General features: G+C 52.4%; 1 protein-coding gene across 1 annotated transcript in view; it reads left to right on the plus strand.

The window, feature by feature from the left end:
* The window catches only part of KCNQ1 (potassium voltage-gated channel subfamily Q member 1), a 376,324-nt gene that overhangs the window by 100,432 nt on the left and 254,151 nt on the right, over positions 1-21,741 (plus strand). Inside the window, 7 exon segments of the mRNA XM_055580545.1 lie at positions 1,578-1,628; positions 1,630-1,666; positions 1,669-1,688; positions 1,954-2,020; positions 2,023-2,048; positions 3,910-4,032; positions 4,851-4,995. Of these exon segments, the coding sequence (XP_055436520.1) occupies positions 1,578-1,628; positions 1,630-1,666; positions 1,669-1,688; positions 1,954-2,020; positions 2,023-2,048; positions 3,910-4,032; positions 4,851-4,995 (469 nt within the window).

Consider the following 21,741-nt stretch of genomic DNA (forward strand, 5'->3'; position numbering starts at 1 on the left):
CAGATGGCCATGGCCTGTGGGGCGGCGGCAGGCTGACCACGTCCCCAGTGGAGCCGGGCTCCTAGGCTGGGCCTCCTGCTTCCCCCACAGTCCCCTGGCGTCCATGAGGCGGCTTTAGAAAAGAGGAAATGGAGTGACACCGTGCAGTGTACTGGGGGGACGGGCAGGCCCTCTGGAGTCTCCAGTCCCGGAGGAGAGACCCCGGCCGAGGCGCCTCCCTGGGTCTGCGCCCGGGGGACGTGCAGCTCGGCATTCCGGATTGCCTGCCGTCGGGGGCGAGCACACAGGCCGTAAACAGCCCATTCCTGAGCTGCTTGTGTCTGTGAATTCAGGAAAAACAAACAGCTCTGCGGGGATGGGCCGTTTCCTCTGAGAGCTGGAAGGATGTCGTTAACTTGACAAAGGAGGTCTGTGACAGGGTCTGAGGAGCCCGGAGCGTGCCCTGCACCAGGGGGTGGGGGACACCTGGCCTCCCGCACCGCAGTCCTCACCCAAGCTCCGAGCGCAGACTCTTGGTCACTCTCGCTTCCCGGGGCCTCTCGCCTCTGCCCTGGGCTTCCAAGCTGTTGCGTGTACCCATCTCCATGTGGACCACTGTGCTGGTCTCTGTCTGCGTGGACACATGCAGACCCTTCTGCAGAGCTCGCTGAGCGGCCTGGCTCGGGGGGCCTGACTTAGGGGAGGCCCAGCCACCCATCACAGGGCTGGATGTATGTGCTGACGGGACGAGCTGGGACTCTGGGCACCCTGGGTCCCCTTGCCAGGCTCAGAGCTGACTCCTCGAAAACCGAGCAGGCAGCCCACGGCCCAGGTTCTGCCGCCGGCAGGCACAGCCAGGGTGAGTCCCGAGGCCCTGGGAGCCAGCCTCAGATGCCAGCAGCAGGCGAGCCTGCGGCGGGATGGGGGGCGTGGGGGATAGCAGCCCCCACCCCGCTATTCCGGCACACACCCTGGATGGACAGCAGCCCCGCCATGGACAAGACGGCTCATCTGGTTCTCCCAGAAAAAAGGGCGCATGAAGCATCTGGTGCCCAGGCTGGCATCTGGAAGCAGTGCGCCATCTGTGGCCAGGCTCTCTGTGGAAGATGGGCCTGGGGTGGGGGCTCCTGGCATCCTGGGCGGTGGGCCTCCTTGGCATGGGGTTGGGGTGGTGCAGGGAGGCCAAGCTCCCGTGCACACGCCATGGACTTGCTTCCTTTGTAGCGTTAGGTTTGGGCTCCAGACCCTATGGGCTGGGGCTCTGGCCTCTGAGCTGCCCAGCCCATCGGTGCAGGGCTCTCTCCCTGGCCTCTGTTTGCATGCAGCAGGTCTCGGGTGGAGGGGCCTCTGGCTGGACAGACGCCCGTCCTGAGGTTCTGGGGCTGATCGCCCGTCCTGAGGTTCTGGGCTGACCGCCCGTCCTGAGGTTCTGGGGCTGATCGCCCGTCCTGAGGTTCTGGGGCTGATTGCCCGTCCTGAGGTTCTGGGCTGACCGCCTGTCCTGAGGTTCTGGGCTGACCGCCCGTCCTGAGGTTCTGGGGCTGATCGCCTGTCCTGAGGTTCTGGGCTGACCGCTGCTGCTGTCCTCCTGCCCGCAGGTCACAGTCACCACCATCGGCTACGGGGACAAGGTGCCGCAGACGTGGGTGGGGGAAGACCATTGCCTCCTGCTTCTCCGTCTTTGCCATCTCTTCTTTGCACTCCCGGCGGTAGGTGTGCTTCGGGTTGGTGGGGCATCTCCACGGCCCTCAGCCTCCTCTGGGCTCTGGGGGCTGGTTGGGGTGGGGGCCACCTGTGAGCAGACACCCAGAGGTGGCCCACTCAGACCCCCTAGCTTGCTCGCCACACGCAGGGTCTCTGGAGGCACTGACCTGGTCTGTGGGGCCCACGCACGGAGCCGGGCCCAGGGCGCCCAGCTTGCCTGCCTCCCACTCCCGCATCTGCAGGGCATGAGCCTTCCTTCTGTCCTTCCAGGGGATTCTCGGCTCCGGCTTTGCCCTGAAGGTCCAGCAGAAGCAGAGGCAGAAGCACTTCAACAGCCAGACCCGGCGGCAGCCTCGCTCATCCAGGTGACGGCCCCCCCCCCCCCCCCGCGCCCCACAGCCTCAGCAACGTCTCCTGGTCGTCCGTATGCCCTTGTCACCCGGGAACATGCACCGTGTCTGCTCGGGGACCTGGGCGTGGCCCTCGGCCCCCAGCATGGCTGGACCCTCTCCCATGGACCCTCTGAAGGGTGGAAGGGCAGCGGGCCACGGCACAGACTCACCTGCCCAGTGTAACCCCTGTCCCGGGAGCTGTGGGATGATGCCAGCCGGCTGGTGGGAGGCATGGTGCTGGGGAGCCCAGCTCCCCCTGTCCTGGGGCCAGGCTCAGGGATGAGGAGGCGGCCTGGCCAGTCCTGCTGTGTCTGCTCCTCTGGACCTGTGGCCTCCGGCAGCAGTGGCCCCTGAGTGTCTGCCCTCAGCCCTTGTCTGCGTGAGGGCAAGTCTGGGAGGGAGGCGGGAGTCAGCAGGTGGCCGTCCCCAGGGGGACAGGGCCTGCCTGTGCAGCACCCACGGGGTTCGGTCCTTCCGGCGGGGCCCCGTGACCCAGGAGTGCAGGCACTTTCTGGACCTGTACCTTTACCTCCCAGAGGCTCGCGTCTCTACGGGCGGAGGCTCAGAGTGCCGGGCCTCTGGGTGTGGGGCAGGGCTGCAACTGCCCTGAGGCCCCTTGTTGCCCCGCCCCCAGGCTTCTGTGACGAGGCTCCAAGCCCGACAGCAGTGGGAGAGGCAGGTCCCAGAGGCAGGCGGCCCTGAGCCCCTGGACGTGGGCTCCAAGAACGACCTGGAGCACAGGGCAGGCCTCTCAGTGCCAGTGAAGCCTGGGCACAGGGACCACTGGCAGACGGTGATGTCCGAGGTGTCCACCCAGAGCCTGGGAGCAGCAGGAGCGGGCCTGGGGCTGTGGACGGCGTGGCTGTGCAGGGGCCGGGAGCAGGGCCATTGTCTCGTGTCAGCCCAGACACGGGCCCCTGTGCCCACCAGGGTGGCCGGACCCGCAGAGCTGAAGGGCCCCTGGGGCTGCGGCTGCAGCTCAGCGGGGGGCCTGCCCTGTCCCTCTGGAGCCTGTCCGGAACCACCGTCTGGGGCCGGACGCTAACCCTGGACAGGAAGGAAGCGGAGGCAGCGGCCCTCGGGCTGGGGCTCGGGCCCCGCAGCTGGTTTTATGGCTCCACAGTGTCTCTCAGGGAGACCATAAATCAGGCAGCAAATGGCCCGCCTGCAGGACGGGGTCCGTGGACTCCCCGCGGGGTGGGTGTGCAGCCTCGCGCATGCCTCCCAGGAGACGGGAGAGGCCTGGAGGGGGATGAGGGCAGCTGGAAGCCCACCCCTGCCTGAGGGGCCGGGGCATCACTGCCCAGGAGCGTGTCCCGACCGCGTCTCCCTGGCTCCCACGGCCGGCAGCGCCAAGGCCATCAGGGTGCATCCTCCTACGAGCTCCTGGCCACCCTCCTCATCCCCAACACCCCCCTTCCTCCAGGTCACCCCGCGTGGCAGCTGCCAGGAGGGTCTCTAGTCCTGAGACCTTCACCCACATGCCGTCTGGAGGTTCCCAGAAACTGGGGGTTCCTGGGGGGCGGGTGGCGCTGCCTCCTGGACACTCAGTCCTGCCTCTGCTGGCCTGAGGCCCTGCCCCTTGGTGCTCCCTGCGAGAGCCCCACCACAGCGTCCCTGGGGGTGGACACAGAGGGACTGGGGATCGCAGGCTTTTGTGCTGTCTGAGCGTGCGCACCGCCTGGGGAGGCGGGGGTGGACTCCGAGCCTTGGGAAGGGGCTGGTGGGCAGGAGGCCCCGAGGCCCAGCCAGCAGGGGGGCCCAGGAGGCGGTGTGGCTGCAGCTCGTGTGGGCCTGTGGGTGAGGTGACAGCCGCCCTTCCCGCTGGTTTCAGACGGCCTGGCGGTGCTACGCAGCGGAGAACCCAGATTCCTCCACCTGGAAGATCTATGTCCGGAAGCCGTCCCGGAACCACACCCTGCTGTCCCCCAGCCCTAAGCCCAAGAAGTCCGCCATGGTAACCGCTGGGTTGCAATTGGGGGGAGGCCGCGTCACAGCCAGGATTCGCCCTGATCCTTCAGTGTAGCCGCATCGTCGTGGGCGCTGGGAGTGTGCACCACGCTGGGCTCCCACCATCCGGGTGGCCCAGGTCTGGCCCTAGGACTGGCCACGCCAAGGCCAGCGCTGGGCAGGTCCAGAGGAAGCACCACGGGGAGAGGCCCGGCTGGATCCTGGCCAGCCACAGGGCCTGGGTGTTGGCTGTCTGTGCCGGGCAGGTGAGCGGCAGGGTGGCCGTGGCTGCCTGGCTCAGAGAAGAGGGCCTTGGGGGTCTCGGTATAAGGGAGCTGAGGCAGGCTCGGGTGTGAGTCCCCAGAGTGCAGGGTGACTGGCCCGGCAGCAGCCTGCCTCCGGCCCGTGCCCACACCGCCCTGGAGAGACGCAGTCTCCCAGGCGCTGGCAGCCTGCGAAGCCTCTGCACATGCCATTTCCTCTGCCAACACTTCTCCCAGGCCCCAGCGTCGCCGGCTCGCTCGCTTCCTCCCAGTCACCAGCTCAGAGGCGCGCCCGCTGTCCCTCAGTGTGTGCGCCCCGCTCCCCCGTGCTCTCAGCCCCACTGGCCACAGCCCTCACTGTCCCCTGCCCTGGGGCGTTCCTATGTGCTTACTGTTTGCCAGTTTCTGACCGCCTGCCCCCGAGGCTGTGAGCTCCCGGGGCACCGCTGGCAGCCCGGCCTTGGCAGGTGCCCCGAGGGTGTTGCCACCCGTGGTCAGGGGTCAGCAGAGGGCCCCGGCAGGGGACGCGCAGGACCTGACCACTTCCTGTCTGGATTTCTAGGTAAAGAAGAAAAAGTTCAAACTGGATAAGGACAACGGGGTGAGCCCAGGCGAGAAGGCGCTGGCGGTTCCCCACATCACCTGCGATCCCGTGGCGGAGGACCGCAGGCCCGAGCCCTTCTCAGTGGACGGCTACGACAACACTGGTGAGGAGCCCCGCGCGGCGGGGGCGGGTGGGGGCGGGGCTGGGGGCGGGTGGGGGCGGGGGCGGGGGCGGGGGTGGAAGTGGGGGCGGGGGTGGGCCCTCCCTGGGGTGGGCCCTCCCTCAGCTCTGAGCAGGGCTGCTGGGGCTTGGGGGGTTGGGGCGGCCTCGTGTCCCCAGCCGGTTGCTCTCGTTCTGGGGATGGCTGGCACTGCCATGCCTGCTCCGTCAGAGCGGGCCCTGTCGCTCATGGAAGTCCTGCCCTGTCCTGCCCTGGGCTCTGGGTTTCTGGGAGCCAGGCCCTACCTCGGCCGTGCTAGATGCCTGGCGCCCAGGCCTGGCGGAGAGGAGGGGCCCATGGTTCACGTGGACCCCTGTCCCAGGGGGAGTGGGGCTGAGGGTCCTAAGCCAGCCTGTGTGTGTGCCCGCAGCTGGCCCCTGCTCAGCTCTGCGCCTCTGCTGTCTGTCTCCTCCGTGTCCACCTCTCCCCTCTTCCCGGGACCCCCAGGGTTCCAGTTGGCACCAAGACATGCCAGTGTGTCAGGGGCTGAGGCCGGTGCCGCTGTCTCAAGCGTGCTGAGGGGGCCGAGCCTGTGTGGTGCTGGTGGGTGCCTGGCACCCCGTCCGCCGGGTTTGTGGATAGCTAAACCGTGACGTGGACTCCGTGTCTGGGCACAGCCTGCCGAGGGCAGAGGTGCTCTTGGAGGAGCCACAGCCCCTCTGCGCTCCTGAGGCTGTCTGTGGGCGTCCTCTTTGGGAAGCTGGGTGTGCAAGACCCAGCCTGGGTGCCCGGGGGTCTCCTCACATACCATCGGGCCCCTGGGACGCGCCACCCACCTGCCCACTGCGTGGGCACAAAGGACGATTGTGCCCGCCGTCCGGATCTGGGGCAGGACCATTGTTGCCACGCAGATGGGGGCTTTCTGCGAATGCTAATGCTCAGGTCGGCACGGGGCGGAGCCACGCTCGCTGTTGGCTGAACACGGAGCCCCCGAAACGCGGCGTCCATTCAGCCCGCACGGCATTGTGGAGTCCTCCGTGTTGCCTGCGGAATGTTAATGAGGGACCAGGCCCGGGAGTCAGGCACTTTCTGTGGAACGGCCTTGCACGGAGGACTTTCTCCTTCCCTGCCAATGAGATAAGTCCGCCCAGCCCAGAGCCCCTGGATTTCTAGAGCCTGAGCTGTCAGCCGGGCTCCGGGGACGCAGAACGCCTCCACCCAAGGGGTCCCTGATGCACCCGCCTGGCGGCTCTGGGGAGCCCTGGGGTGGGAGCAGGGGTGCGCCTCCGGGGTAGACGCTGTCACAGGGACAGGCCCACAGCCCCCCTCCCAACACTGGGCACCACCCGCTAGGCTGCACCCCACTCCCACGCCAGACCCTGACTTGAACCTCTCCGCTCCACACACAGCACCTGCCCGCAGCACACACCCCTAGCTCTGCCCACGGTGCCCGCCACGCTGCCCACAGAGCGTCCACCCGCATGCCTCTCCCTGCTGCAGGCAGGGCTCTCTGTCTCAAGCTGGCAGCTGCTCGGGCTCCTGTCCTGTGACCCTGGGACCCCGGGTCCCAGGCACAGCCGGTCTGTAGGTCCCAGAGCCCTGTTGAATCTGCTCTAATCCCCGGACGGTGGCCCCATCTACAGGGCCAAGGAAGGGCCTGGCAAGCAGCAGGACCATCTTGGACAGAGGTGTTTAGGGGCTGGCTGTTCCTCTGCATGGTGACCTGGATGCAGCTTCCCGCGGTTCCCCCGCCTCCTTCCTGTGGGGCTCCCACATGTGCGAGGGCTCTTCCCATCTGTGACCTTGACCAGGCTGGTGGCCCTGGGCCTGAGTCATGGCCGGAGCCAGCAGGTGCTGGGCGGGCCAGATGGCAGAAGGCCACGGAGCAGGAGGGGCCACAGTCAGCCCTGTGCCCTGTGGGATTTCCTGGGGTGGCACCCATGGAGCGGTGAGCAGGACTTGGTCAGGACCCACGGGCAGGACTTGGTGGCAGGTCAGCTGGGAGATTGCAGGGATGGTGTCATGGTGCGGGGAGGGGGAGAGGAGGCAGAAACCAGCAAGAGAGGGGACCTGAGGCCTCGGGGGTTCCCCGGGTATCGGCAGAGTTGGGGGCAGCGTGAGGTCTCTGGGTGAACAGAACTGTCTGCTCCCATCACAAGGACTTCAGACAGAATTTCAGAGAATGAAGGGCGGGAGCCCACGTGCCCACTCTGTGGAAGGACCACGGCGATGCACAGAGACCTTGCCTGCTCCGGGGGTTTGCGGCGCCCACTCATGCCGTCTCCCACCCGCTAGGTCCAGCCTCTTGCCTTCCTGCGAGTGGAGGCTGTGTGAGCCCCGCCTCGGTACTGACCACGGCCTAGCCGCCTGCCTGCCTCCTGTACCTGCACCTCCCTGAGCAGCGGGCAGCGGGCAGCGGGCAGGACGGGCTCTCGTGCCAGCACCCTCCCACTTGGTGGCCTTCCGCGCCGTGTTTGTGCTTCGACTTTGCAGACTGTCCTCTGCATTAGCGGCTCATTGTTGACAGTGGAGGCTCGTATTTGCTGACAGATTTGCCAGTTTTCTGTGTCTCGGTTGGTGTTTAATTTCCTTCTTCCTGAAGCCGGTGCTCTCTTCTGGGACCGGCTGTCGATGGCCCACTCGGTTCCTGCTTGTCTGAGATTTCCGTATTTTACTTTTGCTCTTGAACCATGGTCCAGCTTGCTAGAACAATACAGGTTGAGATTGGTATTTTCTTTAATTTTTTAAAAAAATTTTTAATTGAAATATAGTTGATGTACAATGTACCAGGCATACAACAAGGTGAGTCAGTTTTATATATATATATATATATATATATATATATATATATATTCTCTTTGTCATATTCTTCTCCACTGTAGGATATCAGAGATCTGCATTTTCTCTGGACGGGCTGGAAGTCCACCGCCAGCTCCTGGCTGGTGTGCCCTCTTGAGCTGACCAGCTTCTGTAGGCGACCCATCCTCTCCTCTGATGACCTTGAACCCCTTCTCTTTGACCTTGAACCCCTTCTCTTTGACTTTGGTGTTCTGTAGTTTCACAACGAGGTGCTGTGACCCCTGACTCTGCGGGTTTGTGTCTTTCATCAAGGGGAAGATCGGTCCTGCGGGGTCACAGACTGCCGCCTGCCCTGACTGCTCTGGTCTCTCCTGGAAGCGTCAGCTCAACCCTCCTGGGCAGTGCTCCTCGCCATCTCTGGTGCCACCTGTCTCTGTCACGGCACTGTGCCCTCAGTGACGCTGTCTGGTCTCCTAGCTCCTCACCCGCGTCTCAGTTTCCACCTGTTCTTTCTCTCCTGTGTGTCCCTGTGTGAGGGTCTCATCTGCTTGGTCTTAGCATCCTATATCTTCCTCATGCGGACGTCATGGCTTTGAGCCCCTTGAATGTGCTGATCCCACCCTATCCATCCTGGAACATCGTCAGCTGCGCTCATGGAAAAGTTAGATTCTGTTTGCAGCGGCCTCTCTGATGCTCGCCTCCTCGTGGGGCTGTGGGCTGAGGCGGTGACTGTGGACGTTTTGTATCGGTGGGTTCCTCTGGGCTCCGGTTGAGGGGACACTGCTCTGGAGAGGCGACCCCGTGAACCACAGCAGGACCTGCGTGTGGTTGGCGTATAGGTGTGGGGTTTCCCAGACAACCTGTGTCACGGGCCCTGTAAGAGCGAGTCTGAGCACGCCCACTGCTTGCACTCTAGGAAGACGGCCACGGCAGATGGCCGCTCTCCCCGCTGCCGGCCCGTGCGAGCGTTCGCCCGGGCTTTGTGGTGCTTTGTCTGCATCTGCCCTTTGGCTCTTGGTCCCTCTTTTCGATGTGGAGCCTCAGCTGCCAGTTCCTGCCTCACATGGTTTCGGGTGCGGCCTCTTCCCTCCGGGGGGCCGTACGGTCCATACTGTGGCTGCTCAGGTGGGCGGCCCAGGCAGCCTGTGGGTCAGAGCCAGGACCGCCTGCTTGCCCTCTCCACTGGGAGGACACGTGCCCGGAGCCAGGTGAGCCCCGTGGTGCCCGCAGGAAGTTTGCTCTGTTCCAGAACTTGCAGAGAGATGCTGTCCACTCCTCTTGCCAGAAGCGGAAGTCCTCCTCTTGGTGATGGACAGAGCTGCTCCTGATGAGAGGTGGGGCGTCCTTGTTGGCGGAGGCTGGGAGGGGATGCTCCAGGTTGGGACTTCTCTGTGGATCCCTTGAATTCTACTTTTAACACAGACTTGGAGACCCACGCCTCAGATACCGAGTCACAGTGCTGTGGGCAGGCCAGGGATGTGTGTTGGTAACAAGCCCCCGGTTACCCTGAAGCTGGTGCCTGGGAACCAGCACAGCTGTGAGAACAAGGCGCTGCTTCTACAGCACCTGGCCCACATGCCGCCTTGGCCTCACCTGGGTCTAAGCTGCCATGTTCAGGACTGAACGGGCTCCAGGTGCCCTCCTGGCATCCACCTGCCTGGCCTGGTCTAAGGGTGTGGCATTTTCCTGGCTCTAGACACCACACTTCACTCACACAGCCCCAGGATCACGGGGAAGTGGTCCCATGAGGTTTTGCAGGCCGGGGCCTGTGACCCCTGCAGTAGGGGTGGGGATCCAGATAGGCCTGTGACCCCTCCAGAAGGTGTGGGGATCCAGATGGGCCTGTGACCCCTGCAGTAGGTGTGGGGGTCCGGATGGGCCTGTGACCCCTCCAGTAGGTGTGGGGGTCAGGATGGGCCTGTGGCCCCTCCAGTAGGCATGGGGTTCCAGATAGGCCTGTGACCCCTCTAGTAGGTGTGGGGGTCCAGATGGGCCTGTGGCCCCTCCAGTAGGCATGGGGGTTCCAGATGGGCCCTGCAGGCATGTCCTCACGTCCTGGGTCAGAGCCTTCTCGTTGGCCCTCTTCCGAGCTCCTCACCCCTAGCCCCTCCTCTCAGCCCCAGGGCTTCACCAAGATGGACTCTCATTCTCTTCCTCACTGCCTTCCCCTCTGCCGTCTGCCCTGGGCAGCCAGTGAGCAGCTTATCAAGGGTACCTGCCTCAGGCCCACTCAGAGCCCTGGGATCCCCGTCCCCTCGGCTGTCATCCAGATGCCCCAGGTGTCTCACGAGAACCTGGCCCTGACGCATCTGCCTACTCTGCCCCCTGGGCGGCATCCCGTCTGCACCATGGCCAGGCTTTTCCACCAGGACCCCTTTGCCCAAAGGTCACCTCACCGCTGCCCACCTCTTCATGACCAAAAGCTGTCCACTCCAAAACTTGAAGAGTTTCCTTCTTTTTTTTCTGACTAAAAACGTGGCATATGCTCCTTGTGAACCTGTGAGACACACACAAGAGAACAATGAGGAAAACAAGCTCTGGTTGTCTCAGCGCCCAGATAGCAACTGTTGAGCTCTGGACAAATGTCCTGTCTCCACACTTGGAAAGAACAGACACACCTGTTCCGCCCACACTGTCCAGTATTGTTCCTGCTTCTATCGCTTCTGATGTGATCGTTACCAAGTATCACTTTAAATTCTTGTAGAAGGGATTTTTTTGCTCTTTCCGCTCACACGTGTATGCCAATGGTTTCCTGTTCCTGACGTTCTGTCTTCGGAAGGGTCTGCAGTGTGATTTGGAAATACAGTGGGCAAGGATTCCGTGACGTGTTTCTGATTTTGCTGAAATTGGATTCAGCATTTTACTGTTTCGATTGGTGGTGTTGCTGGCTTTTAAACTCTGACAAAGAAGAAGTAAAATCCCCAATTAGAGAATATTTAGAAAAATAAGGACAGAAACACTCTGTATCAGATCCTATAATCTATAAAGTATTTAAAGATGACTACTGGGTCATACGATCATACAATGTATCTAAATATGACTTTAAGTCCAATAGCCAAAAGGGAGAAAATAATGAATGACATATAAAATGTGAAAGAAACAAATCCAGGATTAGAACTGGAGATTTTAACACAGCTATCTCAGAAGTTGACAAAACAAGTAGACAGAAAAGCAGTAAGGATAAATGCATGTGTGTGCTCAGTCATGTCCAGCTCTTTGCGACCCCGTGGACTGTAGCCCGCCAGACTGCTCTGTCCATGGGATTTTTCAGGCAAGAAAGCTGGAGTGGGTTGCCATTTCCTCATTGAGAGGATCTTCCTGATCCAGGGATTGAACCCTTGTTTCCTGCATCTCCCATATTGCAGGAGGATTCTTTACCTGCTGAGCCATCGGGTGTAGCCCAGAACAATCCTTTCAACCAAGATGACCCAGTGAACACTTGCAGATAGTCATTCTAGCAGGAGCACAGCATGTACTGTTTCCGAGGGTACACAGAACATTCACGGAGATAGAACTGGGTTCTGAACCATAGAACAAGTCCCCATCCATTTAAAATGATTCAAGTGATATATACAGTTTGTCCTCTGACCACAGTAGAATTCAATTGAAAATCAATAAGAAGAGCTCTGGAAAACCCTCACATATTTGGAACCTAAATAACATGCTTCAAATAGCACAGGGCCAGAGAAGAAATCCAAATGAAAAACTAGGAAATACTTCCAACTTGATGAAAAAAAAAGTACGGCGTATCAAAATCTGTAGGTACTATTAAGGGCAGCACCAACACATGCGCTAGAAAAGAGTAGGGCCCAGCCAGCTGCAGCTTCTACCGCAAGAAACCAGGAGAAGGATAACACACTCAACCCCAAAGAAGCAGAAACAAGAGAATGATAAGCTCAGAGCAAAACAAATGAAACGGAACACACAAAAACAAAAATGCATAAATAATGAAACAAAAATATGATTTTTAAAAAAGAATATCAATACAGTTGATAACCCTTTACCCAGAAATATCTGGAGCAAAAGAGAGAATACACAAAGTGTCAGGATTGCAGGATTCGGTACAGATTCTACAGACGTAAGAAAGATCATAAGGGACCACTCAGCAACTCAGATGACATGGGAAAATGTCTTGAAAGATATAAACTACTCAAGATAGATAACCCAAAGAGTTCTCTGCCTGCTGATAAAATCAAAGTTATAGTTCAAAACATCCCCCCAGACATTCTCCAGGACCACGTGGCTTTACTGCTGAATCCTGCCAAACATTTAAGAAAAAATAAAATCAATTCTAGACAGCATTTCCTGGAAAATTAAAAATTAGGCAAGAGTTCCAAGGTCACTATAAGTTTTACAGAAATTAACAAAACTGATTCTGAACTCATATGGAAATGCATTGCACGTGACCTAGAACATAGGAGCAGCTTTGAAAATGAAGAGCGCTGGGGCAGTGTACCGCAGTATGCTAGCATCAGGGTAAGCAGACGGGCCGGCAGAGCGGCCGAGGCAGCCCGGAGAAGCCTGCACGTTACGGACAGCTGACTTTTGACCAAGATATTGGTAGAGAAAGCATAGTCATTCCAACAAACAAGGTCGGAACAACAGGATACGCATCTGTCAAAAAAAAAATGAACCTGGATCTGCATCTCATCTCAAATATAAAAATTAACTCACAGGTCGTCATAGACCTAAATGTGAAGTCTAAAAACATAGAAGAAAACATAGGGAAAAAAAATCTTTGTGACTCTGAGTTAAAGATTTCTTAGACATGACACCAAAAGCAAAAAGCCAGGCCCTGGAACAAATTAATTCAACTTAACAAAATTACAACCTTTGCTTTGAGAGACACTGCTAAGAGAATGGAAAGACACACCGGAAATTGGGAGGAAGCATCTTCAAACCACACATCTATTAAAGGCCTTGCACCCAAAATATATGAGGGACACTTAAGACTGTATGAAGTGAAAGTGAAAGCCATTCAGTCGTGTCCGACTCTTTGTGACTCCATGGACTATACAGTCCACGAGATTCTCCAGGTCAGGATACTGGAGTGGGCAACCTTTCCCTTCTCCAGGGGATCTTCCCGACCCAGGGATCAAATCCAGGTCTCCCACATTGCAGATGGATTCTTTACCAGCTGAGCCACAAGGAAAGCCCAAGAATACTGGACTGGGTAGCCTATCCCTTCTCCAGGGGATCTTCCCAACCCAGGAATCAAACCAGGGTCTCCTGCATTGCAGGCGGATTCTTCACCAACTGAGCTACCAGGGAAGCCCTATGACTATATAGTAACAACAAATAAAAATGGGCAAAAGCTTTGAATAGAGACTTCATCAAAGAAGATTTATAGGCAAGCATATAAAAAGATACTCAGCATCACTATTGTGCTCAGTCGTTCAGAGGTATCTGACTCTTTTGAGACCCTACGGACTGCCCAGCTCCTCTGTCCGTGGGATTTCGCAGGCAAGAATACTGGTTGTTAGTCACACAGTCGTGTCCAACTCTGTGATCCCACAGACTGTAGCCCACCAGGCTCCTCTGTCCATGGAATTCTCCAGGCAAGAATACTGGAGTGGCTTGCCATGCCCTCCTCTAGGGAATCTTCCTGACCCAGGGATGGAACCCAGATCTCCTGCATTGCAGGAGGATTCTTTATCATCTGAACCACCAGAGAAACCCAAGAATACTGGAGCAGGTTGTCATTTCCTTCTCCAGGGGATCTTCTCAACCCAGAGATCAAACCTGCATCTCTTGTGTCTCCTGCATCAGCAGGCAGTTTCTTTACCACTAGCGCCACCTGGGAAGCCCCCATTAAATTATTGGAAGTGAAATTGTTAGTCGCTCAGTCCTATTTGACTCTTGCAACTCTCATGGACTGTAGCCCGCCAGGCTCCTCTGTGCATGGAATTCTCCTGGCAAGAGTATTCGAGTGGGTACCCATTTCCTTCTCCAGGGGATCTTCCCGACCCAGGGATCAAACCCAGATCTCCTGCATTGCAGGCAGATTTTTTGCCATCTAAGCAACTATTAGGGAAATGCAAATTAAAACTACAATGAGATACTACTGTACATTACTATATTGGCTAAATTAAGAAGACTGACCATACCAAGTGTTGGTAGAGAGGTAGAACTCTTATACTCTCCTAGTGAGATATAAAATGGTGTAGCTGCTTTGGAAGACAGTTTGGCCATTTCCCAAAATGTGAGATACAGGCCCATCATATTATCCAGGCATTCTATTCCTAGGTATTTGTCCAGGAGAAATAAGAGCAGATGCACAAACTGGCACTTATACATTGAATGTTCAGAGCTGTTTTATGAAAAATGGAAAACACTGCAGAGCCCATCAGCATTTGGATAATTTAAGTTTTAGAATACCCATACCGTGGAATACTACTCAAAAATAAGAAGTAGCAGCCTAGATGAACATCAAAATAACGATGATGAGTAAAAGAAGCCAGAAAAGAGCACATACCGTCTTAAATTTATATAAAACTCTAGAAAGTGCAGACAAAGCTAGTGTGACAAAAAGACCCACGATTACTCTGGGATGGGGTGGGGGGAATGCGGACCTTGTTGGGAGGAGGAGGGTACAAGACAGCTTCTGGAGGGTGATGAGTGTATTCAACACATTGATTATTGTGCTGGTTTCATTGTATGTCAAAAGTTACTAAATTGTATACATTAAACGTGCAGTTCATTGTATGTCAATTACACTTTAATGAAAAAATATAGAAAATATACTTGTCTTAGCAGAAAAAATACCAAAAGTAGTTTAAAAAAAAATATTTATTTGGCTATTTCAGGTCTCAGTTGCAGCCCACGGGCTCAGTAGCTGCAGCACGCAAGCTTGGTTGCTCCGCCGCGTTGGGATCTTAATTCCATGTTGCTGTTCAATTGCTAAATCATGTCTGACTCTTTGCGACCCCAGGAACTGCAGCATACCAGGCTCCCCGTCCTTCACTATTTCCTGGAGTTTACTCAGATTCATGTCCGTTGAGTCAGTGATGCCATTCAACCATGCCATCCTCTGCTGTCCCCTTCTTCTTTTGCCTTCAGTCTTTCCCAGCATCAGGATCTTTTCCAATGAGTTGGCTCTTTGCACCACATGGCCAAAGTACCAGATTTTCAGCTTCAACATGAGTCCTTCCAATGAATATTCAGGGTGATTCCCTTTAGGATGGACTGGTTTGGTCTCCTTGCAGTCCAACAGATTCTCAAAAGTCTTTTCCAATACCACAATTCAAAAGCATCAATTCTTTGGTGCTCAACCCTTCTTATGGTCCAACTCTCACATCCATACATGACTACTGGGAAAACGGTAGCTTTGACTATACAGACCTTTGTCAGCAAAGTGATGTCTCTGCTTTTTAATATGCTTGTCTATGTTAGTCATAGCTTTCCTTCCAAGGAGCAAGTGTCTTTTTATTTCAAGGCTGCAGTCACCATCCACCATGATTCTGGAGCCCAAGAAAATTAAGTCTATCACTGCCTCCACTTTTTCTCCTATTTGCCATGAAGTGATGGGACCAGATGCCATGATCTTTGTTTTTAGAATGTTGAGTTTTAAGCCAGTTTTTTCACGCTCCTCTTTCACCCTCATCAAGAGGCTCTTTAGTGCTTCTTCATTTTCTGCCATTAGAGTGGTATCATCTGTGTATCTGTGGTTGTTGATATTTCTTCCAGCAATCTTGATTTCAGCTTATGATCCAGCCAGCTCAGCATTTCACATGATGTCCTTTGCATGTAAGTTAAATAAGCAGGGTGACGATATGCAGCCTTGTCATACTCCTTTCCCAATTCTGAATCAGTCAGTTGTTCCATGTACAGTTCCAGCTGTTGCTTCCTGACCTGCATATAGGTTTCTCAAGAGACAGGTAAGGTGGTCTGGGATTCTCATCTCTTTAAGAATTTTCCAGTTTGTTGTGATTCATTTTGTCAAAGGCTTTTGTATAGTCAATGAAACAGAAGTAGATGGTTTTCTGGAATTCCCTTTGCTTTCTCTGTGATCCAACAAATGTTGGCAATTTGATCTGATTCTTCTGCCTTTTCTAAACGCAGCTTGTACATCTGGAAGTTCTCGGTTCACATACTGCTGAAGCCTAGAGTATTTTGAGCATTACCTTGCTAGCATGTGAAATGAGTGCAATTGTATGGTAGTTTGAACATTCTTTGGCATTGCCCCTTTTCAGGATTGAAATGAAAACTGACCTTTTCCAGTCCTATGGTCACTGCTGAGTTTTCCAAATTTGCTGACATATTGAGTACAGCACTTCAACAGCATCATCTTTTAGGAATTCCATCACCCCCACTAGCTTTGTTTATAGTGATGCTTCCTAAGGCCCACTTGACTTTGCACTCCAGGATGTCTGGCTCTAGGTGAGTGACCACACCATCGTGATTATCTGGGTTATTAAGACCTTTTTTGTACAGCTTTTCTGTGTATTCATGCCACCTCTTCTGAATCTCTTCTGCTTCTGTTAGGTCCCTGACCAAGGATCAAGCCTACGTCTCCTGCCCTGTAAGGCAGATTCTTAACCACTAGACCACCAAGGAAGTCCCCAAAAATAATTTTTAAAATTTATATCTTGAGGAAAATAGTTACCACTCATATCATAAACATAGGGCTCATTTCATCAATATATTAAGAAGCTCTTATAAATCATGAAGACAAAAGATACAAAAACCGTTCTCAGAAAAGAAAATACCAGTAATTCTTAATGATGAGAAGATGCTGAGAACCTCAGTTACAATACAAGAAATGCAAATTAAAGCAGCAGTGGAATTTTTAGCTTCTCTGATTATTAAACATCAAAGAGTGGATAATACTTTATGGGTGAATGTACCGGGACAGCCTCCACCTCATTGATGTTGGAAGGTTAAGTTGCTACAACCTCTATGGAGACAAGATAATTTCAATGAAAATGAAAAACGCATATACCCTTCAAAACCCTTACAGAATTTTATTCTACACTGATATTACACATTTACAAAATGATCCATTTTCACGATACTGATTTCTACAATTGTTAAACGGCAAAAGATAGCAAATCACAGGCCTACCTGTCGGTTGAGGTCTGCTTAAAGAAAGTATCGTGTGTGTGTTAAACACCCATTGAAACCGTGAAACCATATTCTCAATCCTGACGAGAAACCTCCCTGACATCTGACCCCAGAAATAAAAGGGGCTCAGGTTCAGAAGAGCAGGAAATCTGCCATCAAGTGTGTGTAAATATGATGTTTTACAAAAGGGAGCTCTGGCTACCTTTTTCTGTGTTCTGGAACAATTTGAAGAACTTTCCAATTATCTTCTCTTTAAAGGCTGAATATTGGAATTAAGTTGTAAAACTATCTGGTTGTAAAGCCATGTTTTAAAGGAGATCTTTAGTCTCCTCCTAGTCTGTTTTATGGTAATTTGTTCTAAATAAATTTACTGCATCTTTTGGGGTAATTTATTCATTGCTATTTAACTCCTCAAGGATTTATGTTGCCACTTGGTAACAACTATTTGTCTCTCTTAGTGATTTTATGTCTTCTGTATCTCTCATCTCTTTCCCCTTGCTTGAGCTTTATAGTTTTGTCCTTTTTCCTTCATCAAATTCATGAGAGAGTCATCTATCTTATTTATTATACTCATTATCAGAAAGCTACCTTTTTTGCTATTTTTGTTTTCTACTTCAGCAGTTTGGGCTTTTATGTCTATTAATTCCCCCTTCCTGGTTAACCTTATTAATGTTTAACTTAATTGGGAGTAACAGTATGGTTAATTAGTCTTTCTTTTAAAAAGCATTTTAAAGGTTATAAATTTTCCTCTGATTACAGCATTAGTTACGGCACATAGGTCTTACTGTGAAACGTGTTCCTTTTCATTGCTTTCTTGATAGTTTTTATGTTTTGATTTTCTCTTTAATCTAGTGTTCTTTTAAGAAATGTTTTCTTAATTTTTAAGCAATACATTTTTTATTAATGTTATTTATTTCCATTTTAACCAGGCTTACAGTGAGAGGATGTGGCCTGTGAAATCTCTACTTTTTTTATGAAGATTTTCTTTCTGTCCAAGTACAAAAATAAAATCTTTGCTTTTGTAAGTGTCCCATGGACCTAAGTTAAGAAAGTACATTTTCTATTTGCAGGACATAACTTTATTTGTACACACAAATAAAGTGTACACAGAGATGGATAATACTACATACATACATACATACATACACAGCTGCTGCTGCTGCTAAGTCGCTTCAGTCTTGTCAGACTCTGTGCAACCCCATAGATGGCAGCTCACCAGGCTCCGCCGCCCCTGGGATTCTCCAGGCAAGCACACTGGAGTGGGTTGCCATTTCCTAATCCCATACATACACAGACACATACATATATACTTACTCACTGTGTCATTCAGATCTGCTCCAACCTTCCTTTTATTTTTTAATCTTAACACATTTGCCAAATTCTGAAATGGTAAATCCTTCCTTCACAATTATGTTTTCAAAAGTCAAGTGGCAGATTCACAGAGTGGTTGGGAGCACAGTCTGAGAGCCGGCCTTCCTGGGCCGAAGCCAGGCTCAGCTACTGCCTTCTCTGTGCTCAGTCTCTGTATCCATGAACTCAGGATCCTAACAGGGCTGTACCCAGGAGTGCTATGACTGAGTGAGCAAAGACACACAGATGCCCCCCAGGGCCAGCATGGGGCCAGCAGGCTGGTGTCTCTGGCCTCTGCTCCAACCCCCTCCCCTCTTCCCTGCCTTCCACTCAGCACCTCATGCCACGGATCCCAGGGCTGATCTTTTTTCCTTTCGCTTTCTCGGCTTTGTTACTTTATAACACACACATGCAACTCTACAGAGGTTTACCATTGTTGTTCAGTCACCCAGTCATGTCTGACTCTTTGCGACCCCGTGGACTGCAGCACGCCAGTCCTTCACCGTCTCCCAGAGTTTGCTCAAACTCATGTCCATTGAGTTGGTAATGCTAACCGATTTCATCCTCTGTTGCCCGCTTCTCCTCCTGCCCTCAATCTTTCTCAGAATCGGGGTCTTTTCCATTGTGTCGGCTCTTCACATCAGGTGGCCAAAGTATTGGAGTTTCAGCTTAAGCATCAGTCCTTCCAATGAACATTCAGGGTTGATTTCCTTCATGACTGACTGCTTTGGTTTCCTTTAATGCATGTTTTTCTGCAGTCCTTCCTATATTTGCATGGTTACCTTACTTCTATGACCTATGTTAACAATCTAAGATTTATTCTCGTGTTTTTCCCAGTGCTCATAATATACAATGAACTAAGTATACATGATTTAAAAGGGGTTGATCATGGATTTCCAAACACATGGGATTGTATCATATATGCTTTTCTGTATCTTGCCTTTCCCATTCAGTAACATGATAAGACTCTCTCCAAGGATGCTAGAACAGTTCATTCTAAAATTTAAACCTTAGGTCTTCCCTGGTGGTCCAGCAGTTAAGATTCCATGCTTCTGATGCAGGGGGATATGGGTTCGATCCCCGGTTGGGGAACTAAATCCCACCTGCCGCACAGCCAAAAAGTAAAAAATAAAACTTAAATCTCTCCTTTATTCCCCTTGGTATGTACATGCCACAGTGTTCCCTATTGCTGAGCATCTGTTTTGCATCAGGTTTTGGCAGATTTTCTAAACGCCTCCCTTGAGCCCCACTCCCCTGCATACGCGTACAGTAGCCCCATCATCTGTGGCTTCGCTTCCCACAGTCCCAGTTACCTGTGGTCAACCATGGTCCAAAAATATTAAATGGAAATTTCCAGAAATAAACAATCCATAGTTTTCCAGAAATAAGCAATCCATAAGACTGTGTGCCAGTCTAAGAAGTATGATGAAGTCTCGCACCATCCCGCTCTGTCCCCCCAGGATATGAATCACCCCTTTGTCCAATGCGTCCTGCCCTTTACTGACTTGGTGGCTATCTTGGTTATCAGATCGACCTCCATGTGGTTGTCAGGTGACCCTTGTTTTATTTCACAGTGGCTCCCAAAAGCAAAAGGCGTGATGCTGGCGTTTGATGTCCCAAAGAGAAACCGTAAGGGGTTTCCTTTAAGCAAAAAGGTGAAAGTTTTCAACTTTTTAAGGAAAGAAAAAAAAATTGTATGCTTAGACTGCTAAGCTCTGTGCTAGGAACAAATCTTCTGTCTGTGAAAGAATGAAGGAGGAAGGATTTTGTGCTAAATTTTGCTGCCACACCTCACACTGCAGGCTACAGTCACAGTGCTTAAGATGGAAAAGGCATTACATTTGTACAATAAAATATTTTGAGAGAGACCACATTCACATAACTTTTATTACAGTGTATTGCTATTCTATATTATTGTTGGTCTCTTACCGTGCTTGATTTATACATCAAACTTAATCTAAATTATGATATAATTTAAATATAAGATTTATTATATTTAGTATGGAGATTCCTTAATAAAAAACTAAAAATAGAGTTAGCATATGATTCAGTAACCCCCCTCCTGGGCATATATCCAGAGAACACCATAATTTGGAAAGATGCATGCACCCCAGTGTCCACTGCAGCACCATTTACAACGGCCAGGACATGGGCAACCTAAGCGTCCATCAGTGTATGAGTAGATAAAGTCGTGCAATGTATACATGATGCAATACTGCAGAGCCGTAAAAAGAAATAATGCTATTTGCAGCAACGTGGGTGAACTTAGAGATTATCACACTAAGTGAAGTAACTCAGAGAAATACAGACCCTATATCACTTACGTGTGGAATCTAAAAAATAATACAAACCAACTCACTTACAAAACAGACTCACAGACATGGAAAGCAAACTTAGGGTTACCAAGGGGGAAAAGGAGGAGGGGAAAGTCAGGAGTATGGGGTTAACACACCGCTGTATATGAAATAGATAAAGTAGGGTTTACGGTATAGCACAGGGAATGAGACTCAGTATCTCACAATAACTTATCGTGGAAAAAGAATCTGAAAAAGAAAGCAAATGTGTTTCATATTTGTATATAACTTGTACATTTATATTTGTAAATTTGTAAAACTTTGAATTTGTATATATTTGTATATAATGAATTTGTATATTCAGTATATGACTGAATCACTTTGCTGTATGCCTGGAACTAACACAATACCATAAACCAACTATGGTTCAATTGTACATATATAAACTTCAGATTTTATGTGTATAAGAGAAAGCATGCAGGGTTTGCTACTATCCTCAGTTTCAAGCATCCACTGGGGATCTTAGACGGTGTCCCTGGCAAATAAGGGAGGGCTCCTATCTATGATAATTTCCAGGATGTGTTACTTTTCTGAGACTGCCATAACAAACCGTGACAGACTAGGTGGCTGAAGCAACAGAAGTTTGAGTGTCCCGGAGGCTGGAAGCTAGAAGGCAGGGGTCTGTAGGGTAGACTCCTCTTGGGCACTCTGTCCTTGGAGACGGCTGCCCTCTTGCCACGTCCCTGCGTGGGCTTTCCTCTGTGTGTGCGTGTCTCTGCTGTCTATGTGTCCAAGCTTCTTATAAGGACACCAGTCTCATGTAATCACCTCATTTAACAGCCTCATTTAACTTAATCGCCTCCTCAAAGGCCTTGTCTCCAAATATGGTCACATTCTAAGGTGCTGACTTTTAGAGCTTCAGCATCTGAAATCTGGGCACACGACTTGGCCCGTGACACAGGTGTTATTGGGTATGTGTCGCATTTCAGAGGGCACTGCCAGGCCACCCTCCTCAAGGGCACCCCGACACCGGCCAGCCATCACTGGCAGCGCAGTCTTCCATCTCGTCAGCACACTGTTGGTATTTGGAGCTGATCATTCTTTGCGGAGGGGGGCTAACGTTGTGGGATGTTTAGCAGCGTCCCTAGGTTATGACAACTAGACTGTCTAGATCTTGCCAAATGCCCCCTGGCTCGGGGAGGGGGGGGATGGGTTGCAAAACTCCACAGTGAGAACCACTGGG

Source organism: Bubalus kerabau, chromosome 5 (genome assembly GCF_029407905.1).
Source record: "Bubalus kerabau isolate K-KA32 ecotype Philippines breed swamp buffalo chromosome 5, PCC_UOA_SB_1v2, whole genome shotgun sequence".
NCBI classification, from domain to species: Eukaryota; Metazoa; Chordata; class Mammalia; order Artiodactyla; family Bovidae; genus Bubalus; species Bubalus kerabau.